Source organism: Phaseolus vulgaris, chromosome 7, assembly GCF_051622355.1.
Source record: "Phaseolus vulgaris cultivar YP4 chromosome 7, ASM5162235v1, whole genome shotgun sequence".
Taxonomy (NCBI): Eukaryota; Viridiplantae; Streptophyta; class Magnoliopsida; order Fabales; family Fabaceae; genus Phaseolus; species Phaseolus vulgaris.
In genome coordinates this window covers 55,597,361-55,623,387 of record NC_143504.1, presented here as the reverse complement: position 1 = coordinate 55,623,387, position 26,027 = coordinate 55,597,361, and the positions used below count along the sequence as shown (strand labels likewise).

The 26,027-nt window shown below is 27.8% G+C and overlaps 1 protein-coding gene and 2 pseudogenes across 1 annotated transcript; 2 read left to right on the top strand and 1 right to left on the bottom strand.

Moving 5' to 3' along the window:
• Nucleotides 1–3,075: 3,075 nt before the first annotated feature.
• Nucleotides 3,076–11,070, top strand: LOC150026007 (F-box/kelch-repeat protein At3g23880-like; annotated as a pseudogene).
• A 4,015-nt stretch (nt 11,071–15,085) lies between these two features.
• Nucleotides 15,086–15,784, top strand: LOC150026006 (uncharacterized; annotated as a pseudogene).
• Nucleotides 15,785–19,954: 4,170 nt separating this feature from the next.
• LOC137828335 (putative vesicle-associated membrane protein 726) lies at nt 19,955–23,204 on the bottom strand. Its single transcript, XM_068634854.2, has 5 exons — nt 22,915–23,204; nt 21,668–21,809; nt 21,423–21,543; nt 21,095–21,157; nt 19,955–20,199 (listed from the first exon to the last, which is right to left on the bottom strand). Exons 1-5 carry the CDS (start codon nt 23,102–23,104, stop codon nt 20,050–20,052), a joined length of 666 nt encoding a protein of 221 aa, XP_068490955.1. The 5' UTR covers nt 23,105–23,204; the 3' UTR covers nt 19,955–20,049.
• Nucleotides 23,205–26,027: the final 2,823 nt, after the last annotated feature.

Genomic DNA, 26,027 nt, shown 5'->3' with positions numbered 1-26,027 from the left:
GAAAAATTAATTATATTTAATTATATTTAATATCAGCCACATGATCTCAGAATTTATTTATTTTTGTTTTGTTAAATTGATTTTAAAAAAATTCAAGTGCTATTTATTTTTGGTTGGTTTTGAAAAAATTACATCATGCCTTTTTATTTTTCTTTTGTAATAAAGAGAGTGATGGTTTTGTAATGTTTGAAATTTACAAATGTAGAGGAAAATTGTTGTTTCCTTCTTTTTTATCATGTTAATTTAAGTAGCTAATTTATTTTAAGTTGAATTGTGACTTTTATAGATTATTTTATTGTTTAAATTCTTTTATGATCTATTTAATGTTATACATTAAAGTATTTTAAAAATTGTATGATTAATGTAAATATTTATTAAATTTATCATATCATCATATATTTTAAAAATTAAATAGTGATTTAATAGTATAATTAAAATTATTTATTCAACATTAAATTTTTAAAGATGAAATTGATTAAAGTTATCAAGAAAAAAAATATAATTAAATCTTTATTAAAAGTTAATAATTAGAAATTTCATGTCCATACATAAATATTATATTAATTAGTTATTAAATATTTATTCAAAAAATAAAGTATTAAAAAGTTACATCTGCACTAAAATTGTAAGAATGACAATAATAATGAGTAAGCTAAATAATACTGTGACTGTATAATTATAACAAGTTCAGGCTATAAACAACAACAGTTTATGGAAATTTTATCATCACTAATTCAATTTAAAAATACTTAGTTGGTAAGATATTTCGAAAGATTAATATGATTTTTTTCAGAACTAAAATATGGTAAAAAAAAGGTATTTTTTCTTAAAATATTATTTATGATTAAATTAAATCTCACAAAATTTATTAATTTTTAATTAACTACTTCAATCAGTTTTTTATTGTTTTTTTATCTTTTCTAATTTTAATTGAATATTACTATACCTTTTAAAAACTCTTAATTAAATATCCCAAGAATTACTTCTTCTTTTTTGTATCTTTTAGAATTTTAAATGAATATCATTACCTTTTACAGAATAATTTTTTATTTGAATATCACAATTTTTTAAATATAAGATTGAATAAGTCTTTAATATTTTTTCTGTTTTTAATATTTTCTGAAAATTAATTTTGATAAATGTATTTTTAAATTGATAAATTCATCTTATAATTTTTTTAAAATGCATAAATTTAATATATTTTTTTGTACTTAAACTCTTAAAATATAATATTTTACTATGATGTATTTAAATGATGATTATGCATTTATATATATTTTTATGTTGGAGATTAATTCATCAATTTACAAATATTGGACCAAAATTAAATATAGACATAAAAATATATATAACAGAAACTAACTAAAAGATTTGTTGTAAAAAATAAATTAATCACTGAAACAGAAAATTTTCTTACCTAATTTATGAAGGGCATTAAGACATGATACTTGTTTTGACTGCAGCCTCACATTTTGTGTGTGATACATGTCACAAAAAGAACATTTGAATGGATTGTTTTGGAGAGGGATAGTTTTATCAATTTCAATTATTTGCTGATTTTTTTTTTCACCTTTAAAATACATTTATTTTAATATTTTTTAAAAATTAAAAAAAAATTAAGTGAATAAGTTAACTTTTGATTTCTAAATAAAATTATATTTAATCTTTGTTATTTAATATTAAAGTATTTTTTACTTTTATTATCTGAAATTCATTAATTATTTATGTACTAAATGAGTTGTGAATTGATTATTTCAAATAATGTCTCATAGTATTTGTAATATAATATTAATATGAAAAGAATTGAAATTGGCAACATTTATGTATTTATCTTATAATAAATGTTAAAGACCAACAGTGAATGTATATTATTTTTATAAAAAATTAAATAAGTTTCATCGTTTTGATAAGTAGACTGGAAAACATGTGTCCAGATTTTTCAGTAGTCAAAATTGAGATTTTTAAGGTAACGTGTAATTTTATTTTTCTTTCAAAAATAAACATCTTTTCTTTTAAATCCACCGAAATTAAAACATTTATTTCGTAGTATATAAATAGATATCGATTTTAAAATTTACTTTCTTATATTAAACTTATAAATTATGTTATAAAAAAAATATATCAATTAATACTTAATTGATCAATTGATATATTCTTTTAAATATTTTAAATATATAACTTCGTTTGCTAAAGGGATTATGCCGTTATCTACAATATTGATATAGTTCATTCCATAAATTGGCTTATATTTTAAATTTAAATTAGCAGATTTATTTGGAAAAAAACAATAATGTTAGAAATAATTATCTTTGTCACGTACTTAAAAATTTATAATTTATATATAAATAGAATGATTGGTTTAAAATCATGGAAACTAATCTTACCGGTAGGATTAATTAGTTACTAAATCATTAAATTTTATATTATTTTAAATTTATAAAAATTATTGATATTTAAAGTACTTTAAAATATTATTGATAAATAGTTTTTAAATTGATATTTAATTAACTATTAAAATTTAACTATCAAATATTTAAATTATAAAATTGGCAGTTAATTATTAGAAATTATTTATTAATACTAATATAAATTAATTTAAATATAAATATAAATTAATTTAAATTTTATGTGATGATAAATTGAGATGTCAGTGTAGGTGAGATGGTTTAGGGTTTATGGTTTAAAGTTTTTATTTTAAAAAGAAAGTGTTAAAACTAATTCAAATAGAGTTCTAAAATTAACTTATTTGATTTTTATATTTAGTTGATTCAAATAGTAGTTACACTTACCAAAAATTCAATAAATTAATATTTTTTTAAATTTAAAATACTAATATATATATTATTGTATTATTATAATGGATTATCTAAATAATATTTTGATTTTTTCTGGTGTAAAAGTATTTTTTTCCTAATAAATTATCTTTTCCAAACTTGAAGATATATTTTTTTAATATATATATTGATCCATATTTCTTTGTTTCTTGATTATCTGATTTGTAATTTTTTTCTCTGACACCTTTGTCTAAACTAGGATTTTTGACCTTGATTCCTTTGTGTGCATCTCATCATATAAATGTCTTCATCGTCTCAATGTTGTGCAGTTCTTCATGGAGAACTGATGATGGAGATTTTGTCAAGGGTTCCTGTGAAGGATCTCATGCAATTCAGGTGCACTTCAAAATGGATGAACCACCTCGTCTTAGATCGTGCATTTGTTAAACTGCACCTTCAAAGGTGTTCCAAAAACACTAATATCTTATTTATTTATTTTATCAGCAAAGAATAAATAAATTAAGAGAGACATTTCAGGGATGTCCCAACCCTTATACAATATCCATACACCACATGTGAGGAACACTGTGGTTTAAAGCTTCCAAACCTGAGAAAGATGTACATTACAACAAATCCCTACTCCCCTGGGATACACCCCAGTTTCAAAATAACAGGAATCTACATTAATAATTTGGTGTTAATCTCATCCAGCTAAAAACATAAACACAGAAACTATACACCAGCACTAACAGATATAGAGTGTTGTTGCCCCTTTATTGAAAAACTTGCATTGTTCGGCAAAGCCCATAGAATTTTCCATCCAAGATCACAAGAGGTTTACTCCTTAAAGCCCCACACACCTCCATCACCTAGCTCTCGTCTACAACTCTGTGTGTCTGTCCATCTCCCATATGCGCACATCATCCTGTTCCGTGAGTCCACTTAATAGCTCCATCTGGTTTACCTCTGTATCAAGAGTAAGGTTTTTCCATCCTTAAGCACCCCTGCATAAAGAACAGACAACATGTTCTCCAAAGTTACCCTACTTTTATAAAAAAGGATGCAGCTCCTTCACCGCACCCTCCCTCTCACGTCATCTCTACTCTCACTCTGAATACACCCATCACGCCTCCTACCTTCTTCACATCTACCAGCCACCTTCCACCCCATTTATTTAAAGCTTGTAATGCATGATGTTGGATTTAAAATCCAGTCCACTAAAGAGTAGGTGAAAGAGTTTGATTTATGTTTTAACCACAACCATGATTTGATTTGGGCCTTTTGGAATATCTCCTCTGCATCTACTACACCCTGCTTAAACACCACCTCATTCCTTTGGTCCCATATGCTTCTCACAACTGATGTCCATACCCCTTTCCACACCAAGTTTTGTTTATAATTGACCTGAAATAAGTGGAAACTTTCAAAATTGATCTTTATATCATTATGTTGGGCAAGCACTATACCAAACCATCTGAAGCACATCGACCAAACACTCAGCGCAAGTTTACATTCCATGAAGAGATGTTGACTGGATTCAGCCGTGGTCTGACATAAAGCACATAAAGTATTATTCAGCATCACCCCTTTCCTACTCTGCCTTTCTCTAGTTGGTAGATTGTCCGTCAGAGCCCTCCATGCTGTGGTCACTACATTAGGAAAAGCTTTAGCCTTCCAAAGAAGTTTAAACACCTCTAGGTGTGTTCCTCTTCCTTGGTTAACCAAGCATGCATAAGCAGAATTCACTGAAAAACACCTTTCATCTTCATTCCCCCACGTATGGTCATCCTTCTCTTCTCGATGCAGTCTAGTCGTAGATAGTAATATTAACATCTCTTCTTCCAGCTTGGATTCCCATTCAAATCTTGCACGCCTCCATCTTAAGTTCCATCTCCATACCCCGTCATCCCATCTACCCATCTCTTCCACCTTTTGCCCCTGATTCAAAGACAACGAGTACAATCTAGGAAACAAGATTTTAAGGTTGGAATTCCCATTCCATATGTCCTCCCAAAACCTTACTTTATCTCTGCAGCCTAGTTTCCACCCTACTTCTTTTTGGAACCATCCTCCATCTCCGTCCGGCTCACATACTTTAATCAGATCTCTCCACCACCATGATTGAAGTTCACTGGTATTCGTGAGACTTCTGAGCCCTGTCCATACTTCGAGACCACCATTTCCTTCCATCTCCCCTTCTCTTCGGCTATAAGACGCCACTTCCATTTAGCCAATAAAGCAATATTAAAGTTTTGAATATTTCTTAGTCCCAGCCCACCTTCCTCTCTTGGTTTGCATACCATTTTCCAGCTAACCCATGAAATGGGTTCCTTCTCCTTCCCCTACCCCCACAAGAACCTCCTCTGGATTCTGGTAATACTCTTGTACACCGCAACCGGTGCTCTGAACAAGGACAGATAGTAGAGTGGTATTGCAGTAAGAACAGATTTGATTAGGCATATTCTCCCTGCCATAGATAGGAATCTCCCTTTCCACACATTAAGTCTGGCTTTTAATTTGTTTACCACCGGATCCCAAAACTTTTTCTTCCTAGGGTTTCCTCCCACTTCCAGACCCAGATACTTAAATGGAATACCCATCTGTGCGCAATTCAAAGTTTCTGTGTAGCATGCCATATTGTGTCTGGAGACATTGATACCTGCTAATTTGGACTTATAGAAGTTAATCTTCAACCCTGACGCCACCTCAAAACCTCTGAGAATAGCCTTTAGAGTCACCACATTGGGGTAGGAGTCCTCATAAAGGAACACTGTGTCATCAGCAAACTGGAGAATACTTAATTCGGTCTCGTCCCTACCAAACTTAAGGCATGTGAGCAACCTAGCCTTCAGAGATTGTCTTACTATACCAGTCAATCCTTCTGCTACCACTAAGAATAGAAACCAAGCTAGAGGATCACCCTGTCGTACTCCTCTAGAGGGTTTAAATTCCTCCGTGGGGCTTCCATTGACAAGCACTGAGACTGTGGTGCTTTCCATACATCCTCGGATCCAAGAAATCCACTTACTGTGAAACCCCAACCTCTGCAACATGTCATAAAGGAATACCCAACTGACCGAGTCGTAGGCTTTCTCAAAGTCTACCTTCAAACATAACCCACTCCTCTCGCTCCTCCGCATATCCTCTATCGCCTCATTGACCAATAGAACACTGTCTAGAATCCCTCTATCCTTTAGGAACGCCGATTGGGTGTCATTTATGATGGAGGGTAGAACTCTCTTTATTCTTCCCGCTATAACCTTAGAGATAATCTTATACATAGCCCCTACTAACGAAATAGGTCTATACTGTTCTAGCAAAACGGGATCCCTTACTTTTGGGACTAATGCTATGAAAGAAGCATTGCATCCCTTAGGAATATGACCAGAGGCGTAAAAGGAATCCATAGCTCTCATAACCTCTTTCTTTATTACCTCCCAACTATTCCTGATAAAGTTAAAATTAAAACCATCCGGTCCTGGACTCTTCGACCCATCACATTTCCACACTGCTTCCCTCACTTCTATCTCTGAGAACTCTGCCACCAAACTGTCATTATCTTCTTGTGTTAGTGCTTTAAACTCTACCCCTTCTAGAACAACCTCAAAGTCTCTTGAGGCTTTGAATCTTTTTTCGAACAACTTCTTTGCTTCAAAACGAACTGTAGGCGGTTCCTCACACCATTGACCCCCCACCTCCACACCTTTTATTTCATTTTGAAGGCGTCTCCATCTCAGAGTTGAGTGAAAGAATTTTGAACATTAATCTCCACTCTTAAACCAGCTGGCTCTAGCTTTTTGGCATAGAAGGGATTCCAACTTCTTGTCAGTCTCCTTCAGTTTACTCACCAAACCAATCCTATGCAACCTTTCACTTTCCGTCATGACTCCATTGCAATCTTGGCAATCTAACACCTCTATTTCCTGCAAACAAGACTTCTTAATGTTCTCTAAATTACCAAATTCAACCTTGTTCCAGACCTTTAGATCGCCCTTCAGCCTCTTCATCTTCTCTTTTAATACAGTAATCGCATTCCCCTGTATTACATAAGAGTTCCATTTGTCCTTAACCATTGCTCCAAACCCCCTTTCCATAAACCAGGCATCAATGGATCTAAAGGGTTTTGGACCCCAATCCTTGTCCACAGACTTCACCACTATTGCACAGTGGTCAGAGACCTCCCTTCTTTACACATACTGCTTACACATAGGCCATGTTTGCATCCATTCTTCGGTTACTAATACTCTATCTAGCCTGCTCTTGGCCTTCCCATTTGAATTAAACCAAGTATAGGGCTTACCCACCAAAGGAATTTCAAACAGAAGATTAGCTTCTATGAAACAATTAAACTCTCTCATCTCGCTCGTCTTACTATCCCTCATAGTAACACCTTTCCTCTCTCCTTGCTTTCTAATGGCATTAAAGTCACCGCAGTAACACCATACCCCATCTGAGGACGTCTTTTTAAAATCAGACAGCTCCTTCCACAAAGCTAACTTGTCACTAGAGGAACATGCAGCGTAGACATTTACCACCACACATCTGCAATTGATTTTAATATATTTTCCATAAACAACAATGTACCCCTTCCCCATCACATGTGAATCGTACGTCTTTATGCCATAAGGATAATAAGCTTCCACTCTCATTCTCTCCACCATAATGTAACCACCCCACATTATTACTCCCCCATAGATTGAAGCATCTTACATCCGTAATGGAGCTCACTTTCGTTTCTTGAATACAAGCAAAATCCGCACCCTCTCTCGCAATGATGTGTCTCAAGTACCTAGCCTTTAGGCTACCCCCCAAACCTCTTATATTCAGATTTACTATCAACATATATGGTCGTTCTTGTCTCCCTCCTCAAAGTTCTTCATGACCTCTGTATCTCTCTTCCAAACAGAGGTATTCGTTAACTACCTCCTCCTCGTCCCCCCGACATTTAAGCCCATATTTCTTTCCAATATCCCATAGATTAGATGGTTCCGCCGTAAGACTAGGCCCAACAGAACGAAGATTACAATTGACTATTCTCCCATCAGATATAGAGTTTGAACACATACCGTCTCTACCACATGAAGAAGAATTGGCCTTAGCACGCCTTGATAGAAGTCTCACTGATCTTCTCGGGAAGGATATCGAATCCCCCAGTTCAAAGAGCCCTTTCAATTTTCGTCTTCGTGGTGGGGTGGTTGTGATGCCTCCTACGGTTGCTCCCTCCGCAAGGTCCAGTGGCAGCGTTATTTCCTCGCCCCTTTCTTGACCACGATCGTTCACCCCATTCAAAGTTGTCGACGCGCACATCATCATTGGGGTCCCTGTGTCGCTCCCTTCACTCTCGTTATAGCTTTCCTCCTTCTTTTCACCATTCGTGTTCAAGTCCGACCCATCTTCATTCCCTTCCTTTCCTTCACAGACCTTCTGCAACGACCCTGTCTCAAGACCATTCACTTTGGTTTGGGCTAACAATGCAATCCGGTCCACGTGATGTTGGGCCTCCAACTTTCTAACGTGGCCCATTTTTTCTCTCACTGGAGTATAGCACTCAACTTCAATGACCAGTTTTGCCAGCTCCTCACTTACAACATAGCCGTTGGATGAATACTCGCGGCTTTGTATAGGGTTACAATCTAGGTTTGCTCCATGAGCCACCCTCTGGCCTATGCTTACTTCATTCGTGAAAGATCTGCACCCACTCTTCTGACATGACAAAAGATTTGGATATGATTCCCCAAAAAGCTTTGTCGTTTTTTGCCTACTCTTCTCACCGCCCTCCACCGTCTCGCCTTCCTCTTCCTCCCTTTTTGATCGGACTACCTCCCTATAAATCAACTGGATCTCCTCCTCGCCGCTTTTGGTTGAGAAAACTGTTTCTTCTACATAAGTGTTCGAGTTTGACCCACTATCAGACGACCCAAAGCCAAACTCGTTATCCATATTCATGATTCCGTAGTTCACAGGGACCTCCTCTTCAATAAGGATATTGCACCTTTGTTCATTGATATGCATACTCTTCACTGTTCTAGGATTGTAATTATACCTACATCGCACTTGAAGTCTAACGTATTCTAGCTTCTCCCACAGCAAAGAAGAAGTGTCAACAGAAACCAACGTAACCGATTCCCCCAACACTTTTGTGTAGCATTCTTCTTTCCAGAAGGGTAGGGGTAACCCATAGCATCTTACCCATGTGAGTTTATGGTCTGCCACGCACGACACCATCCACGGCTTAATGCTTAAGAAAAAACCGTCAAACCAATCTTTATTATCCCTGATAATATCCCTAGTGTGCTCCCCCTCTCTCGGTGTCAAAAGAATTAAGTTGTCTCCCAAAGATCTTGCTCTTAATTTATGCAAGCCTTCTTTCACTAATTCCTCACCCACCTGATCAACGCTCATGCCTTCCTTGAGTTGCCCAACAACGCTTTTTACCATCCAAGGAAGAATAAGCATTTTTATTTCTATCGGTGTCCCCTTCCATTTCTCCTGTTGCACTTCCCCTTTCACAGCTTCAGCGTAGGTCACGTTCCTTTTCTTCTCCACCCAAACCTCCTTAAGCTTCCCTTCTCCCCTCTTCATATCCACATGAGTTTCCCTCAGATCCCTCCTTACCCCCTTGTGAGTTTTCACTTGATTCCTTCGATATTTCGGAATATTAACATGGAGTTTCTTATTAACCATCGGAGACTACGAGAGCAATGAAACCATGTATTGTGTGACATCATGTTTTTTTATTTATTTATAAAGTTTTCGTGTTAGGCATCACTATGCAACTTGACATCTCAACTAAGCTGACACCTCAAGTAACAACAATCATCTGGCATCACATGAAAAAAAATATTATTAAAAAAAGAAAAGAGAAAGAAAATACAAAAATATAGGGGAACTAGACCAAAACCCATATGTTAACACAAACGATACATAGGTAGATTATACCTATTCATAAAGAATTATAAGAACAGACTAGCTGGGAGTCTATTATATCAATGAAAAGATTCTCTATGAATAAATCCTAAATTAGCCAACTTATCAGCACACGCATTCCCTTCACGAAAAATATGAGTTACCCTAAACCTGATTGTCCCACAAAAATTAAGACAAGTATTCCATCGATTCTGAAGCATCCACGGAACATTAGTCCTGGTAGTAAACGCTGCACAAACCAAGGCAGAATCACATTCAAGCCAGACATTAGTAAGTCCCATTTTTTGAGCTTCCTCCATAGCATGTATAACTCCATAAAACTCAGCAACCAAAGCAATTTGAACTTCAAGAAACGCTGAAAAAGCACCAATAAATTCTCCCATACTCCCACGAAAAATACCTCCACAAGTAGCAAGACCAGGATACCCCTAGCAGCCCCATCAATATTAATTTTGACCCAGCCTGGTGAAAGATCTTTACAAAGTTTTCTTCAAAATCCATCATCCATCATTGATCATTCTCGTCGATTCAACCACAATTACACTGTCTTGGGTGTATGCAACGGCTTGGTTTGCTTGCAAGATTCTCATCGTGGAGATGATTTTGAAGAATTATGGGTTCGGTTTTGGAATCCATCAACAAGGCTAATGAGTGAAGATTCTCCACGTGTGCGCATTCATTCTAATGATTCTTTTGTATTCGGGTTTGGCTACGATGATTGGAGTGACACTTACCAAGTTGTTTTGTTGGATAATAAATCACAAAAAATGGAGGTTAGTGTTCATTCTTTAGGTGACAGTTGTTGGAGAAATATCTTAAGTTGTGATGCTTGGGTCACTTTGAGTCTTTATGGAGTTTATGTGTGTGGTACTATAAACTGGTTAACAGCTCCCAAATCCGGTTCTAGTTATCGAGGGGAATGTTTCATGAACAAGTTAAAAATATTTTCTTATGATGTGAAGAATGAGAAATGCAATTATTTGCCAATACCTGAAGTTGATTGTAAATTGTACGTCCATGTGCCTGCAATTGAGGTTTTAAAGGAATGTTTGTATCTTTCTTGTCATCAACTGAAACAGTTTCTTGTTTGGACAATGAGGGATTTTGGAGTTGCAAAATCGTGGACATCGTTGCTGAATATAAATTGGCAAGATCTTGAAATTCATGTTCCTTATGGCATGCCAATTGTTTCAGTGATTTTGTCTATATTTGATAATGATAATGTTATGGTGATTGGATATGGTACTGCATTTTTTCTATACAATAAGAAAGATAATATGATAGATCGTCATAAAGTTTTCAACATAAGTTTTCTTGTTTCTCATACGATTATGTTCAAAGTTTGGTTTTGTCATATCAAAATTCTTAGGTTAGTTAAATTGTGTAAGAGGTTCTGGAAATATATTAAAATATGTGAATATATTGAAATGGACGTCTATTGTGATTAGGTGAAATACCTCTGCAATTAATATAATAATACAAGTTGTAATAATCGGATGCAGGAGTATCTCCCAGACGGCTATGATTTAAACCCATTTATGAAGATGTCCTTGTAGCTCCTTGAATTAAACTGAATATGAATGTTCAGGTTGGATTAGTTGATATTATTTCACATGTGTTGAGCTTTTGTTAATTTTTTTTATCTTTTATCAATGGTGTCAAGGCAACCTCTGAATCGATAATTTTGTAAAACGGCTAACATTTTAATCAAACAACCCTATGAAATCTTCATGTCAATTTGTTTTCATTACTTAAACATTCCACACACATTAAACCGATTCATCCAATTTCCCAAATATTCTACCATGAACCAGAAAAGGGAGTAGGTATTTTACTACCGAAAACTAAAGAACAATTTTTCGTTTGTTTGTATTTATATTTATTTTTCATAAAAATGTTATTTGCTTTTCTGAATGGAAGGCATGATATTTGTTTTGACTGCAGCCTCACATTTTGTGTGATACATGTCACGAAAAGAACATTTGAATGGATTGTTTTCCAGAGGGATAGTTTTACCAATTTCAATTATTTGCTGACTATTTTCACCTTTAAAATACATTAATTTTAATATTTTTTAAAAATTAAAAGAAAATAAGTGAATAAGTTAACTTTTGATTTTTAAGTAAAATTATATTTAATCTTTGTTATTTAATATCAAAAGTATTTTTTACTTTTATTATCTGAAATTCGTTAATTATTTATGTACTAAATGAGTTGTGAATTGATTATTTCAAATAATGTCTAATAGTATTTGTAATATAATATTAATATGAAAAGAATTGAAATTGGCAATATTTATTTATTTATCTTATAATAAATGTTAAAGACCAATAGTGATTTCAAAAGTAGAAGATATTATTAAAAAAAAATATAGAATTAAAACTATAATTTACTCAATTTATCAAAAGTAAAATCATATTTAAATTATAGATAAAAACACTAAAGAAGTGGTGAATTTATATTATTTTTATCAAAAACTAAATAAGTTTCATAGTTTTGATAAATAGATTGGAAATCATGTCCACATTTTTCACTAGTCAAAATTGAGATTTCTAAGGTAACGTGTAATTTTATTTTTCTTTCAAAATAAACATGTTTATTATAAATTAAGACAATTTATAATATAATATATAAGTAAATATATAAAATTTATCTTAAATCGATTTTACAAATTAAGTTATTCAACTTATAAATTGTGTTATAAATAAGTATCAACTAATACTTAATTGGTCAATTATGCTTTCAAATATATGATTTTGGTTTGGGATAATTTATTATAAAGGATTATGTCAATCTAAAATTTTGTTATCTACAATATTGATATTGGTTCATTCCATAAATTGGTTTATGTTTTAAATTTAAATTTAAATTTGCAGGATTTGTTGGAAAAAACTGTTAGAAATACTTATCTTTGTCATGTACTTAAAAATTTATAATTTATATATAAATAGAATGATTGGTTTAAAATCATGGAAACTAATCTTACAGTAGGAATAATTAGTTACTAAATCTTTAATTTTTTTAATATTTTAAGTTTATAAAAATTATTGATATTTAAAGTACTTTATATTACTGATAAATAATTTTTAAATTAATATTTAATTAACTATTAAGTTTTAACTACCAAATATTTAAATTTAAAATTGATAGTTAATTATTATAAATTATTTAATAATAATAATATAAATTAATTTAAATATTAATATATTTTTAATCTTTAAAATGGATAAAATAAGAAATAAGGAGTGTATATCAAAATCAGTAATAATAGAAAATTGTCTTTATATAGGTATAGATATATGTAAAATAATAAAATAAAATATTGACATAAAGATAAAATAAAAAATAAAAAATGTATAAAAAAATAGTTATAATGAAAAATCTCACTTATATAAATATAAATATATATCGGTAAAATAAAAAAATAAAATATTGACATAAAGATAAAATAAAAAATTGTATAAAAAACCAGTTATAGTGAGGAATTCCCTTAAACATAGGTATATAGACATATAGGTATAGATATTTATAAAATAAAAAAAGAAAATATTGACATACAGATAAAATAAAAAATAAAAAGTGTATACCAAAAACAATTATAATAGAGAATCTCATTTATATATAGGTATAAATATATATATATATATATATATATATATATTTGTAAAATAATAAAATAAAATATTAACATAAAGATAAAATAAGAAATAAAAAGTGTATAAAACAAAGTTATAATGAAAAATCCTCTTTATATACAGGTTGTAAAATAATAAAATTAAAAATGTATACCAAAAATAATTATAATGAGAAATTATCTTTTGAATAGGTATAGAATAATAAAATAAAATATTGATAAAGATAAAATAAAAAATAAAAAGTATATACCACAAAAACAGATATAATGGAAGGGTATAGATATATATTTGTAAAATAATAAAATAAAATATTAACATAAAGATAAAATAAAAAGTATATGTAAAAAACAGTTATGATGGAGAATTTCCTATGTTGCTATAAATATACATTGGTAAAGATTTCTCTAAAATAATAAAATAAAATATTGATTTAAAGATAAAATAAAAAATTATAAAAAAACGGATAAATATACATTGGTAAAGATTTCTCTAAAATAATAAAATAAAATATTGATTTAAAGATAAAATAAAAAATTATAAAAAAACGGTTATAAAGAGAATTTCCCTTTATATAGATATAAATATATATTTTTAAAATAAAAAAAATAAAATATTGACATGAAAATAAAATAAAAATTGTATGTCAAAATAGTTATAATGAAAGATTCTCTTTTTATATATATATAACTATAAATATATAGATATATAAATATCTTTAAAATAATAAAATAAAATATTGATATAAAGATAAAATAAAAAATAAAAAGGTATAAAAAATAGTTATAATGGAAATCTCATTTATCAAACAGAGCTCTAAAATTTTAATTTAATTTAATTTTGGATTTTGTATTAAATGAAAACTATAAAAATCTTATTTGAAAATAAGTTGTTAGATTCAAAATAAAAAAACTGAACCCAACTACTTAGTATATCTAAATATAATGTTATATTTAAAAATTAATTAACAACTAACAAACATTTCATATATCTTCATATATCTTAAAGGGTGATTATATTGTAATTATAGTATATTTATAAGATTATATAATTCATATATTAATACAAGAAAAATTGAAATTATATAACAATAATTACTAAAGAATATTAGTAACTGAAATCCTTAAAGTTATAGTTCCTTATATTTATTTATTTCTATAATATTTTTTTTATATTATGATAAATTATTATTATTACTTGACACATGTAAATTTGTATAATAATGTTTATTTTAATTTAACTTTGAATTTTGTACTAAATTAAAACCAAACAAAAACTTACTTGATTTTTATATTTAGTTGAAGTGAATTTTTAATAAAAAAAAATCAAACCAAAAGATGCAAACACCTTATAAGTTAGTAATCTATAACAAATTTTAGTATAAAAAAGTAACGTAACATATTCACCTGTGTGTTCAATATGATAACTAATGTATAATTGAGTATATTTTTAAATTTTAAAATACTAATATATATTATTGTATTATTATAACGGATTATCTAAAGAATATTTTGATTTTTTTTGGTGTGAAAATATTTTTTCCTAATAAATTATCTTTTCCAAACTTGAACATATATTTTTTTTAATATATATATATATATATATATATATATATATATATTTTGATCCATATCACTTTGTTTCTTGGTTATCTGATTTGTAATTTTATTCTCTAACACATTTGTGGAAATTTGGGTTTTTGACTTTATTCCTTTGCGTGCATCTTATCACATAAATGTCTTCATCGTCTCAATGTTCTGCATGGAGATTTTGTCAAGGGTTCCAGTGAAGGATCTCATGCGATTCAGGTGCACTTCAAAATAGATGAACCACATCGTCTTAGATCATGCATATTGTGATTGTGTGGCATCTTTACAAAGTTTACTTCAAAATCCATCATCCACCATTGATTATTGTCATCGATTCAACCACAATTACACGGGGTGTATGCAACGGGCTTGGTTTGCTTGCAAGATTCTCCATCAGGCTAATGAGCGAAGTTATGGTTTGTTGTTTTGTTGGATAATAAATCACAAAAAATGGAGGTTAGTGTTCATTCTTTAGGTGACAGTTGTTGGAGAAATATTTTAAGTATGTTGTGATGCTCTGGTCACGTTGAGTCTTTATGGAGTTTATGTGTGTGGTAGTGTAAACTGGTTTACAGCTCCCAAATTCGGTTCTAGTTATGGGGGGAAATGTTCCATGAACAAGAATGAGAAATGCAATTATTTGTCAATGCCTGAAGTTGATTATGAAGTGTATCTCCATGTGCCTGCGATTGAGGTTTTAAAGGGATGTTTGTGTCTTTCTTATCGAGAAATGTCACTTTGGACAATGAGGGAGTTTGGAGTTGCAAAATCGTGGACATTGGTGCTCAATATAAATATTGAAGATCTTTACATTCACGTTTCTTATGGCATGCCAATTGTTCCAGTGATTTTGTCTATCTGAGAATGATAATGTTATGGAGATTGGAAGCTATGGTAGTGCATTCTTTCTATACAATAAGAAAGATAATAGGATAGATATGAATTTTTCAAAATGAATGTGATTATGTTTGCCATATGGTTAAATTGTGTAAGAGATTCTGAAAACTTTTTTACTTTGTTGCATCATTTCTGACCCAGTAGTATTTGTCATCGCTGTTCTTATTTGCACATACGCTTGGCCCAACATTTTTAATATAGAAAATAAATAAGAATATAACCTGATAGTATATCAAAATAAATTTGAATAAGATTTACATAAATAAACAAGAAATCCGTGTGTAGTTTAATATCAATTTTTAAATTATAAAAGTTATTTATTAAATTTTATAAATATATATAAAGGAATTTATAATTATAAACCGTTATAGTGGGAATTCCTTTAAACATAGTTATCTATAGTTATATAGATATATATGTATAGATATTTTGTAAAATAATAAAAGAAAATATTAACATAAAAATTAAAAAAGAAATAAAAAATGTATAACAAAAACAATTATAATGAAAAATCTCATTTATATATATATATATATATATATATATATTTTTATATTTTTTTTATTTTATTTTTGTAAAATAATAAAATAAAATATTAACATAAAGATAAAATAAGAAATACAAAGTGTATACCAAAAACAGTTATAATGAAAAATCCTTTATAAATAGGTTGTAAAATAATAAAATAAAAAATAAAAAGTATATAAAAAACAATTATAATGATAAATTAATTATCTTTTGTATAGGTATAGAATAATAAAATAAAATATTGACATAAAAATAAAATAAGAAATAAAAATTGTATACCACAAAAACAAATATAATGGGAGGGTATAGATATATATTTGTAAAATAATAAAATAAAATATTGACTTAAAGATAAAATAAAATAAATATATGTTAAAAACATTTATAATGGAAAATCTCCTATGTTGGTATAAATATACATAGGTATAGATATCTCTAAAATAATAAAATATTATTTAAGATAAAATAAAAAATAAAAAATGTATATCAAAAATCGTTATAATGAGTCTTTATATACATATACATGTATAAATATATATTTTTAAAATAAAAAAAAATATTAACATAAAAATAAAATAAAAAATTATGCCAAAAATAATTAAATAAAATGTCCTCTTTATATATAAGTATAAATATATATATATATAGATATCTGTAAAATAATAAAATAAAATATTGATATAAAGATAAAATAAAAAGTGTATAAAAGAATAGTTATAATGAAAATCCCATTTATCAAAAAGAGCTCCAAAATTTAATTTAATTTTAAATTTGGATTTTGATTAAATTAAAAGTATACAAAACCTTATTTGAAAATAAGTTGTTAGATTCAAAATATAATGTTATATTTAAAAGTTAATTAACAACTACCAAACACTTCATATATTGGTTTACTCATTATATTGTAATTATAGTATATTTATAAGATTATATAATTCATATATTAATATATTTTTTTTGAAATTATATAACAATAATAAGTGAAATCCTTAAACTTACAGTTCCTTATATCTTTATATTTTTTTTATAATATTTTTTTATGTGATGATAAATTATTGTTATTATTTGAGATGAGTTAAGTTGTATAATAATGTATAACATAAAAGTTTTTATTTAAAAAAGAAATCGTTAAAACTAATTTAAAGAGTTCCGAAATTTTATTTTAATTTAACTTTGAATTTTGTACTAAATTAAAACCAAACAAAAACTTACTTGATTTTTATATTTAGTTGAAGCGAAATTTTAATAAATAAAAAAATTAAACCAAAAGTTGCAAACACCATATAAGTTTGTAATCTATAACAAATTTTAGTAAAAAAAAGTAACGTAACATATTCACAGTGTGTTCAATATGATAACTAATGTATAGTTGAGTATATCTTCTGGATCACTTTATTTTCTCTTTAAATATTTTTGTACTGACATTTATTCTCTTTTTTTTAAACTTCAATTTTAATCCTACAGTAGTTACACTTACCAAAAATTCAATAAATTAATATTTTTAAAAAAATTAAAATACTAATATATATTATTGTATTATTATAACGGGTTATCTAAAGAATATTTTGATTTTTTCTGTTGTGAAAGTATTTTTTTCCTAATAAATTATTTTTTCCTAATAAGATATGTTTTTTTAATATATATTGATCAATATCTTTTTTTTTTCTTGGTTATCTGATTTGTAATTTTGTTCTCAGATACTTTGTGTAAACTAAGATTTTTTACTTTGATTCCTTTGTGTGCATCTCATCACATAAATGTCTTCACCATCTCAATGTTTTGCACTTCTTTAAAGAAAGAATGATGGAGATTTTGTTAAGGGTTTAAGTGAAGGATCTCATGCGATTTAAGTGTACTTCAAAATGGATGAATCACCTCATTTCAAGTTAGCATATCTATCTATATAGATAGATACATATGCTAACTAAATACATGCATTTTGATATGACATTGATTTTCATTCAATGATGTATACATTAGAAAAAAAGAGAAATAAATTTACAAAATTCATTTTTTTCCTAATTATACCATTTTTTTTTTAATCTATCAAACTAGTTTCCTTTGAAATTCAATTGATTTCATTTCTAAATAAAAAAAAAATAGGATTTCGTATTTATATCAAAAAATTGTTAGATTGTACTTTCAAAGGTGTTCCAAAAACAAACCATTAGAAATTACGAGAACAATTAAACCATGTATGGTGTGACATCAGTTTACTTCAAAATCCATTACCCACCTTTGATTATTGTCGTCGATTCAACTACAGTTCATTGTATGCAACGGCTTGGTTTGGTTTTACCCCATATATTCGCCTGGGTCAGGAACTTTGCTATTCGCATAAACCTGTGCTTTCGGCTGGCCCACCATCCATAGCTGGAAATCACACTTCTGTCTTTGTGGGGCTGACAATCAAATTCAATTAGAATTTCAGGCTTAAACAACCAGTTTTTAATCAATTTTTCTTCTTTCACTAATTAATATATATATATATATATATAAATAATATAGCATAAAATCTTATGTAATTCAAGATTCCAGTTTAGGTGTGTATTCGTAAAAAGATCGAATGTAATCTGGAGTTATTTCTCTGACAAAATAAGCATATTTTTGAAGTTGCGTCTATTGTGATTAAGTGAGTACCTTTTTCGAAAATAAGATTTTGGGAGTTTAGGGTTTATCATCAAAAAATTAAATTAATTTATATTATTAATAAATAATTTTTAAATGAGTAGTTAAAATTTTAGTAGCATATAAAACCTATTACCTCTTTATAAAGGGCATTGAAGCATGATTCTTGTTTTGGTTGGAGCCTCACATCTTTTGTATGATAGATGTGCCAAAAAGAACATTTGAATGAATTGTCCAGCTAATTTTAATTATTTTGCTTATTTTTTTCACCTTTAAAATATCTACACTAATTTTAATATTTTAAAAAGTTAAATAAATAAATTTTAACTGAATAAGTTAACTTTTGATTTCTAAATAGAATTATATTTAATCTTTGTTATTTAGTATTAAAAGTATTTTTTACTTTTATTACGTGAAATTCGTTAAGTATTTATGTACTAAATGAGACGTGAATTGATTATTTCAAATAATGTCTCACAGTATATTTGTAATATAATATTAATATGAAATTTGCAATATTTATTTATTTATCTTATAATAAATGTTAAAGACCAACAGTAGTATTTCAAAAGTAGAAGATATTAAAAAAACAATTTATAGAATTAAAACTATAATTTACTCAATTTATAAAAACTAAAATCATATTTAAATTATAGATAAGAAAAAGACAATAAAGAAATTGCGAGTTTATATTATTTTTATCAAAATTTAAATAAGTTTCATCGTTATAATAAATAGATTGGAAATCATGACGTGATTAGTTTATAATTTATAATTTATATATAAATACAATGATTAAAAATTTAAATAAGTTTCATCGTTATAATAAATAGATTAAAAATTTATAACTTATATACAAATAGAATGATTAGTTTAAAATCATTAAATATGAATTATTGATTGTGTGATGTACATATTATATTTAGGAAATATAATTGAGAAATGAATATACTAGAGAGGGCATTGACAATGGATAATATAATTAACTAAAGACTGATTAATGAGATTAAGAATATAGGGTGAGACATAAAATGTTGGAAAATTGATGAAAGAAAAGGAAAAAAAAAGAAAACCCTAATGTAAGCAGCTGATGCCACGACATATAGACATAAACATGATCAAAAACAATGCTACCACGATACCAAAAACAATCAATTTTATCTTCATATTTTGAACCCACATCTTCCTTTTAACCTTTGTGCCCTGTGTTCTAAAGTCTTGTGCCTGCAACAAGATCAATTATATTATATATACTCAAATTTATGTTAATTATTTTTTTATAATAATTTTTTATTTAATAACAGATAATTGTTGTTAATATACAATTCTAGTTGAAATATCAAGTTTTAATGTAATAAGAGCTTTTATAAAAGAAGAATGTTAATTATTATTTAGTCATCGTTATTCATTTCAGAGATTAAAAAAATATGAGAATGATTAAAATATAAACACAGAAGTACCAAGTCATCAAATTAAAGGTTTCAAATACTTTTTTATTCTTGATTTTTGTTTTGTTTTAGTCTTTTAGAAATAAATTTCATATAATATTCAATTTTATGCTATTTTTAGTATTATTTGTTTATCCTTAAGTTTTGGGATGATTAAAGAATGCAAAATATGTTTATAGTGACTAAATTAAAAGTTAAGTAACATCTTTTTACCTTGTAATGCTTTTATCCTTTGAAAAAAAAACAATATTTCATCTTTATTTTAATTTTAACTATTTTATAGTTATCAGTTGGGGTGATTAAAGATAAACAATTTTAAAAAATAGGTATTGAGACTAAATTAAAAATCATATAAAGTTGTTTTTTCGGTCTTGTGATGTTTATTTTTTTATGTTCTGATCTAGTATTTGTAAAATAATCTGTGTAGCATTTAGTTTTGATGTTAACTTTTACTATTATTTACTCATCACTAACTGTTGGGTGATTAAAGAAAAAAATTAAAAAGTGTATTTGTGAGAACTAAATTAGCAATTATATAAAATAGCATGTAATGACAAGTTGCAACAGTAATCAATAATATCTAAGTAATGGCATAAGCAAAAACTAATGTAAAAAAAAAATAAAAAAAATAACGAAAAAATATTAAATAAAAATAAAGAAGAAAATGGAACCTGAGAACGAAGATTGTCAGTCTTATCCACCAACATCTCGATCTTTTCTCCTCGATCAAGAACCTGCAAAAAAAACCTAATTAATATTTCAATCAAATTAATAATAATATATTTGTTGAATGGTGGGTGTCATAAATTATTAAAAAATAAATATTAAATATATTAATGTGTCCAAAAAAATATAGTTCCATATCAATGTCAATAAAACTTTTTTTTATTAACCTACTCGTATGTTTTTTTAAAGATAAAACTGTTATTGATAATAATTTTTCTATAGTAAATGACTTTAATTAATCGAGCATGTGATTTGTATATAAATAAATCTTGCCTTCTCAATGTTTTCCATCATAACACCTTTCACTTCAGAAACTTGAGCCTTCACTTTGGCAAGTTTGTTGATCTCTTCAGGATGATCAACACAGTATTGCATTTGCTGTTTCAGTTTTGGCCTGCACATTTCACAAACCATTGTTGGAGAATGCCATTAGGGTTTCTCATAAAAAATTACTTGTGTTTTCTGCAAGTGCATGTAAATGCATGATAGCAAAATGCAGTGATGAAAAAATAGGGTACCCAAATTCTCTGTTTAGGCTCTTAGCTGAAGCAGTTGCAGCTTTGCCTGCACCATATTTTTTGCTGAATTCTTCCTTCACACGTTCTAGAAAAGCAATAGGAAGCTGTCTACCAGCAGATTCAACAGCCACCACACAGTAGGCTGCAAAATCCAAAATAAACCAAATACTTTATCACAAAACCCTAAACACAAACTACTTCTCAGATCAATGTTCATCCCTGTGAACACATCATTATCCACATAACTGTTTCTATTTTTTTTCTTAAAGTGGAACATATATGCAATCAAATTCTGATCCTAAAATTCTTTTGTAAAAGGGACACCATATTATGAAAATCATCAGACTAAATTTATAAATTTTTAAAATCTGATAAGTTGGTACCTAAAATTTGATAATTAATTAATTTTTTTATTATTAATAATAATATAAATTAATTTAAATACCAATAATTTTTAGTCTTTAAAATAATTTTTAATTTAATTAATATAATAAGTGTCTATTTAATTAATTTTTTATAGAATAATGTCAATATTATTTCTATTCAAAGACTTTAAAATTATATAATATTATATATATATATATATATATATATTTTGTTGGTTTAGGTGTGTAAAAGGACACATAAATCTCTTCTCTGTTCTTCCTGATAAAAAATAGAAAGCAGAAATATAATAGAGAAAATTAGGGTGTTTGATTATATTTTTATTTTTGGTTTTAAAAACTGTTTTCTAAAACAATTTCACACTACCCCCACAATATAATATTTATCCAAAATCTGTTAAAGTTTAAAAATTATTTCCAAAAAAAGTGTTTTGATAATCAATAAAAAAAAATGTGAGATGTTCTATGATATTTTCTATTGATTTCATCATCTTGTTCAGTCTCATGTTAATTCAACAATTTGTTTTTTGTATCAACTTCCACCAGCTGTCTATGCAATAATATTATTTAGTTTTGTCTTCAGTATTTATGAAAACATAAACCAGATACACTCTAACTTTTTCCACTTTATATTCTGTACTGTATGAGATTGAAAAAGGGTAAGAAAAATTATCAGCTAGATCTTGAGAAAAGGATCAGAAAAGAGACAATTTCACCTGTTAAACATGCAGTAAAGTAAAAAAGGAAAACAGATGTAAACAAAAGCTATGATCAAGATCTAGATCAAATAGATTCCACATACAGAAATGAATTAATCGATCATGAAAACAATATGATGCATGAAATCAAAACATGCAGACGTACTGAATCCATTTTCAACAAGATAATTGAAAGTGTGGCCATCACAATTGTAGGTGAATCTGTTGTTGGTAGAAGGAAGCTTTTGCAGGCATTGAGAGGCAATGGAGGTGAAGTTCCCAGAAAACTCAGTGTACTCAGCAAGAATCATGGTGCCTCGAGCCACAAAGCTATAGATCAAAGACTGTTGCCCCATCTTCAAAAACTGCAGAACAAATTTTGAATATCTGAAAATGCAAAGAGAATGAAGAGAGGGGCAGATTGAAGAAGAGAGAAAAAATTGTTAGGAGTAGAGAAGAAAGAGTTTATTTGGGTTGAAGGAGTTTTGGTTTGGATATCTCCAATGTTTCTAACCCCAAAAAGTAGCTATCAATCTATTAAAAATAGTGCTTTTGCACAAAACTTCTAATCACATTCTGCCACATCTCCCTCTAATTTCTCTATATTATGCTATTTTCATCCAACATATATATAAAAAAGAATTGTGTTGAAATACATTTTTCTAACTCAAATTATTAAATGTTGATGTTTACTACTATTTATATTTAACATTTTACAATAATAGTATTGATTTGGTCATACTTAATATTAATGAAAAATTAAAACTAAATTAATGTTACTTGTTATACAATATAAAATTAAAATAAAGAGTGATTTGGAAATGTTGAATTTAATAAAAGTAAGTGCTTTGATTTATAGGTTAAATTTTAAATATTTGTTATCATCATACACTTTATACCCATTAATCCGAACTTATTCACGTTGATTAAATTTGATTAACCAAATATTTTAGCATACGTGTTGCTTCATTAGCTTCCCTATCCACAAATTGAATTAAAAATATTTCTTTTGTCATTATTCTTATTACGAATATTTGTAAAAATGAACAATTCTATATTAAGTGTCACAGGTCACTTTCTACTATAATAAAATAATTAAATAATAAAAAATTATTATTATTATATTAAATAAATTAAATATTATTTTATAAATTAAAAAATTATTAATATATACAATAATTTTTAGAAGAAAAAGGTGCATCAGAGATGTAGCTACTTCAGATAAGGTACTCTCTTAGAAATTTCAAAAATTAGGAGAGGGAAAAAAAAATGATATCTCACCTAATTCCTAAGATCACTTAGGTTCACACATATTTTTCTAAGTGTATTTTTAATATTTAAATTATATTATAACTAAAACCTATAGTAATCTATTTTTTAATATATAATTTATATTTTAAATTTATGGTTAATAAAATATATTATAATATAATATTATCTTAGTTATTTTTTAATAAATATAAATTCAATTTAATTTTTTTATTTCTTCTTTAATATTTTCAGATTTTTTTTAAATAATTTTAATATTGGGACTTCGTATTTAATCATATCATATATATAAAAGTATTAACATTTCTTCAATTTACTTTAACACTTATACACAGTTTAATAATATGATTAAAAAAATGTTTTTATTTGCATTTCATCAAGGGACTTGATGCATTTTTTTTGTTAATTTTTTTTTCTTGTAGCGTTATGTTAGAGATTGGTTTGACTCACACTACCTATTTTCCATCAATTTATAATCAATTTGATCTATTTTATTTATGTCTCTTGTCTAACACTTATATCTCACTTGTGTTTTTGTTGTAGTGACAAATATTCATTTTTTGAAAACATTTATAAGGTGCATGTTTTCCCTCTCTGAAAAAACCATGATTTTATTTCTTTCTTTTTGCACCTTTTGAAGCTCTAACTCTACCCCTAATTTCTTGACGATATTTCTTTTGGTTTTGGATTAGCCCACTAAACAACTATTCTACAAAATACTAACTGTACCCAAAAAAATGATAATAAAAGTGTCTTTTAAACATAAGAAACACAAAATAATGAAAATAATATATTATTTTGGAAAGTAAAAATATTTTGTCTAATCACCATAATCACCAAAATCTCATGCTCTTCGCTCATTTTCTTGATCTTCATTTATAACTTTTTTTTAGGTTAAGTATACAATTTTTTCATGCTATATGTATAATATTTTTTGAAATTAAGTGTTGGTACACAATGTCTCTTCAAAACAATTATACAAAGTCTCTTCAAATTATACAACAATTAGTCGTTTGAAAATAATTTTCACACTTAAAAAAGTAAACATGAAAATTAAGCTTCTTGTTCTAAATAAATTGTTCACATGATAAGAAAAATACAAAGATAACCACTTTTTATGTCATTTATAATATAAACGAATATATAGGCACTATTATAGGTGTATGAGATTTTGTATAAAAATCTTTATGAGAATGTCACAACTTTATGCTAATATATTTACTATGGTACCCAAAATATGTCGTGTTTTCATCTTACAATATTATATTAAGCTTATGATTAATTATAAATTTAACTTTGTATTAATATTTTTCATGGAGAATATTATTGGTTAACTCAACATAAATATAATCCTAACAGATTTATTCGAATAATTTAGTTTTTAAGAGGGTTTCCAAATCCTTTATAAATATCTTCAAAACACAGTATGAAGTAGAGTTTCTTACTCTTCGTATTAAAAACTAACTATGTCAATAATACATTATGAATAGTGATTAGGATATTTCTAGATTTATGTTCAAAACTTATAAAAAATAGGTATATAGTATTGTTTAAATATCTCAAAATATATACTAGTTTATTCTTATTTTTATAGATGACTATAGTGAATGTCATATCAAACCATATGATATAAAGTCTCAAAGGAAAATATTAAGAAATATTAACTAAAAATATTAATGAAGGAAAAGTTGTAAAAATTAAGATATACCCATTTTTGAAAGAAAATATTTCAAAACTATGTTTACAAAGAAAAGAAAAACTTTTTCCCATCATCACGTAGTAGTGTATAAATCGACTCAACGAGACTTCAAGATTTACTGGTGTCATTATATTTAGTTTATAATAACCATTTTTCATTTTTAATATGACAGAACAATTAAACTATCACTAAAAAGAATTATTAAATAAAAATATTTTTGAAGAAAAAAAATTAATTACTATATTGACGGTTGATTAGCCTTAGACATGCTTTATCCGTGCTATATAAGCCAAACCACAACACAACACAAC

Bases quoted from the DNA above. Each gene is read 5' to 3' on its own strand.
- LOC137828335 (XM_068634854.2), bottom strand. From the start codon at position 23,104: ATGGGGCAACAGTCTTTGATCTATAGCTTTGTGGCTCGAGGCACCATG. The intron at 21,810-22,914 runs GTACGTCTGCAT...TGGATTTTGCAG, and splicing joins TCTTGTTGAAAATGGATTCA to CCTACTGTGTGGTGGCTGTT. The intron at 21,544-21,667 runs GTACCCTATTTT...TGAAATGTGCAG, and splicing joins AGCCTAAACAGAGAATTTGG to GCCAAAACTGAAACAGCAAA.